The sequence below is a fragment of the Asparagus officinalis genome, chromosome 3 (assembly GCF_001876935.1).
Source record: "Asparagus officinalis chromosome 3, Aspof.V1, whole genome shotgun sequence".
NCBI classification, from domain to species: domain Eukaryota; kingdom Viridiplantae; phylum Streptophyta; class Magnoliopsida; order Asparagales; family Asparagaceae; genus Asparagus; species Asparagus officinalis.
In genome coordinates this window covers 8,456,878-8,460,400 of record NC_033796.1, presented here as the reverse complement: position 1 = coordinate 8,460,400, position 3,523 = coordinate 8,456,878, and the positions used below count along the sequence as shown (strand labels likewise).

At 36.7% G+C, this 3,523-nt stretch overlaps 1 protein-coding gene across 3 annotated transcripts in view; it reads right to left on the bottom strand.

The window, feature by feature from the left end:
* LOC109832863 (zinc finger protein ZOP1) overlaps window positions 1–3,523 on the bottom strand; it is a 12,247-nt gene extending 8,724 nt beyond the window's left edge. For all 3 annotated transcript variants that reach the window (XR_002245008.1, XM_020400326.1, XM_020400325.1), the window contains exons 1-3: window positions 3,373–3,523; window positions 932–1,132; window positions 521–626 (exon numbers count right to left, since the gene is read on the bottom strand). Coding sequence is in view for 2 of the 3 variants with exons in the window: in XM_020400326.1 (XP_020255915.1) it covers window positions 521–626; window positions 932–1,132; window positions 3,373–3,381 (316 nt within the window). In the remaining variant the exon portion in view is untranslated. The remainder of the gene's footprint in view (window positions 1–520; window positions 627–931; window positions 1,133–3,372) is intronic.

Below are 3,523 nucleotides of genomic sequence, written 5' to 3'. Positions count from 1 at the left end.
ATATACTGCTTAACAAGCGAGAAGATTCACTGTCATTTTATATCACTCCAGAGAAGCCAGCCTCAACTAACCTAGTAAGCACTTTGTTTTTTCTTTTTTCCTCCTCATGTTCTTTTTCTTCTCTCTTTTTCTTATTTCCCAAGAGAAGTAGGTGAAGGGAGAAATAACACAAACAAGGATCACAATGTGAAAAACCCAGACAGCCTAAGACAAGCTCGTTTGCTAGATAGAAAGCAAAACAAACTGATATTGAGCTACAGTGAGGATAGTCCCCATAGTGTAATTCTATATGAACTTTTACATATTTATATTAGCTATAGGTCTATAGCCATTCTAACCAAACCGGTATAAGTATTTGTGCTACTCATTTCCACCTCTTGCCAGTTCACTGATTTGAATCCCATGGTTGCCAAGACCCAGCAAAGGAAGAAGATAAAAAATAAAAGGAGGGGAAAAACCTATATTTTTTTATGAGAATGGAAGAAACAAAAGATAGTATAGTATGAACAGTGTTACATACCATCTCTGGCAGAAAATTTAAAACTCTCTGGTCTTTTATTATGAGCTTCTGAAGACTTATCAGCTTCAAATGATGCTAAATCTTTTTGATAGCTACGTTTAGCTTTCTGCAGAATAAGACACAGACAAGGGATTCAACATGTTAAGCGAGGAAAATTTTGGTAAGCTAAAACTTTTTTTAGGTTTCTGCACTAAAAGATCTAATCCAGCAAATCGATACAACATTTTAAATAAAGTTCAAGAATTTAAAGCTATCTAAGCTGTGACTTGTTCTCGTTCTTTCTTTCTTTAAGAAAATAACAAGATGCATTCTTTATGAACAGAAGAGATGAGGAATCTCGCGGTGGGGGTGGGGCGGGGCGGGGTGGGGGGCTGGGAACAGCTATCACAGCAGAGAGAAGTAAAATGATACCTCTTCTATTTGCTCTAGGGCCTGAGCTGCATTCTTCTGTTCCTTATCCCTAGCAGCACTTTCCTTTCGCATAGAAGTAAGCCTTTTGGCAACATTATCCTTGTGGCGCTGACCTAAGTCATGGGTTCTGATGCTCAAGGGATTGTTGGCTATAAATATCTTGCAGAAATCACACCATTTCTTTCCTTGACTGACCCAATACTGCAAAGCACCAAAAGAGGAATACTGGTTAATGAGGAAGAGCCAGTTCTCGAAAATTATATACTTCAAAGAATTCAAATACCAGCACTATAATAGTAAAAATATCATACTGAAGTTCAAAGAATTCAAATACCAGCACTATAATAGTAAAAATATCATACTGAAGTCGTGCTGCTAGATTAAAAAAGATTGGAGAAAGATGAACAGGAATGAGAGAATACAAAAAAGGAAAATCCATGTCAAGGAAAATGACATATTGGGGAAGCATCAAACAGGAAAGTAAAGAGAAATCGCTTAGCCACAAGAAACAGTTACCAGATTGGTATTTACCAAATTCTCAGAAATATACAAATGTAAAACCAAGATCTAATGTGCGAACAAAATGAAATTTTGCATGCACTTGCAAACTACACGTATACTGCACAAGTTCATGCATACCTTGTAACAAGAATAAACTGTCTAAATATTGCTTGTTTACATATCCGGCCAAAATGTATAATACTCAAAAGGGTTAATATTTATCCTAAATATGTATATACCAGGATCCCCTAAAGCGCCCAAAGAATATCCAAAAACTTCTATTAATCCTCTTGTCATTTCAAATCTGAATCCTAAAAATTTGTAACCCTAACCAAACCTTCACCTTCTCCACACAATACCACAGAACCACCATCGCCTATGACATCCAGTCACCACGAGAACTGTTATGTCCCCAACCACTGCCCTCCATTAGCATCTTCTCCACCAAAATCATCATGTAACTAAAAAACTCAATTAAATCTGCAAATTTACCTCTAATCTCAAGTAACAATTGTCTCTGACCACTATACCATGCAAGCTAGCCCAAAGCCTTAAAAAATCAAGTCCTAACCATCATCCTAACCTTTGTCATTTTTTCCTTTCACTACAATGGTCCTCCCCATCACTATCACCATCATCACTACCACATCTTCACACTATCAGCCACAACATAAGCACAAATTCTTCTCAGGTCTCATTTTCATATTCTTTTGGAATGTGATTAACAAGATGTTAATTATAAGAGATGATTTGAAATTAATTACATGCTCAAGGAGTTGATGTGATTACCAATGTATCCCTCTTTAAGAGGAAGACTTATTGTATAAAAACCTTAGGAGGGTGACGTGGAGGGTGTTTGGTAGGGCTTATTTTGAAGCTCAGTAACATATGCCAGCTTTTAGTGACTTTTAGCTTTTATGATCATTATTATATAAAAAGTTGTATGGGTAGAGAAAACATTTACTTGGTCAAACCTAGCTTATGTAGATGAGCTTTTACAACCCAACTTTTCTAAATTAAGCTTAAAAGGTATCTTATTTGAAATCTCATCAAACATGTAGATATGGAAAAGTCGGCTTAAAAGCTACTTTGAACCCCAAAAAGAAAGAAAAAAAAAATCCCCCAAACACCCTCTTATTTCACCAATGTATTGGTGTATTGCAATGATTAACAAGGGCTGCATACATTAGAAGCAAAGTGGCCTGACCCTCACCAGACCCACACATAGGCGGGAGCTCATGCAACGGACCGCCCTTTTTAATCATTGTTATACACTGGTGGAATAAATTTCATGAAAGAGCTCTAGCTCCAGCAGAACAGAATAACATGTAATTCTATGTCCTACTAACCGAAAATACCCTCTAAACATCCAAGTGTCTGAGCAGAGTAGCACCATATAACATCCAAAATTTGAAGCAAATGTAGCACGGAAATGCCAGTGACGGTATTTTAAATCCAAGAACACTACTAAAATTTTGAGAATGGTCCATCTCCATTGTTGGTACAGCTCTTTGCAAAGCAAAGAAGAAATTAGCATTGGCATTTAACCAAGCAGCTAATGGTTGTAACAATTAGTTGCCATCTATTATTATCTTCTCTCCATCATAGCTGATATCTCTCCTCCAATCGAGTCTCACAAATGAAGAGCAAAAAAAGCATATAAGAAGTGCTCTGGCAAACTTCTTGTTTCTGAAACAAAATTCGAGGCAGCATCCTTCCTCATAAACCCCAAACCCTAGAAATCGTGCATAATTTCAGCGCACCATAAAATTTAAACAATTGATGGAACCAAGCCACAAATCAAATTTCTTGCCATATCTTAATAATATTTTTAGTTTTTTGTATATACTGGACGAAACCATGGCAAGAACTAAGGATAAAAACCCTAATTTACAGAATTAGATAAATCAATTTGAGAGAGAGAGAGAGAGAGAGAGTACCTCTGTCATGTTTGAAAGAATCCGAAGCTTCAATTGAAACAAACTGGAGCTAACTGGTACAAGAACAAGAATTTAGGGCAAATATTTTAAGGGTGACAATGAATCCGATCCAAGTTCCCAAGGAAAAGGGTCAAACAGCGCACGGTTTCGA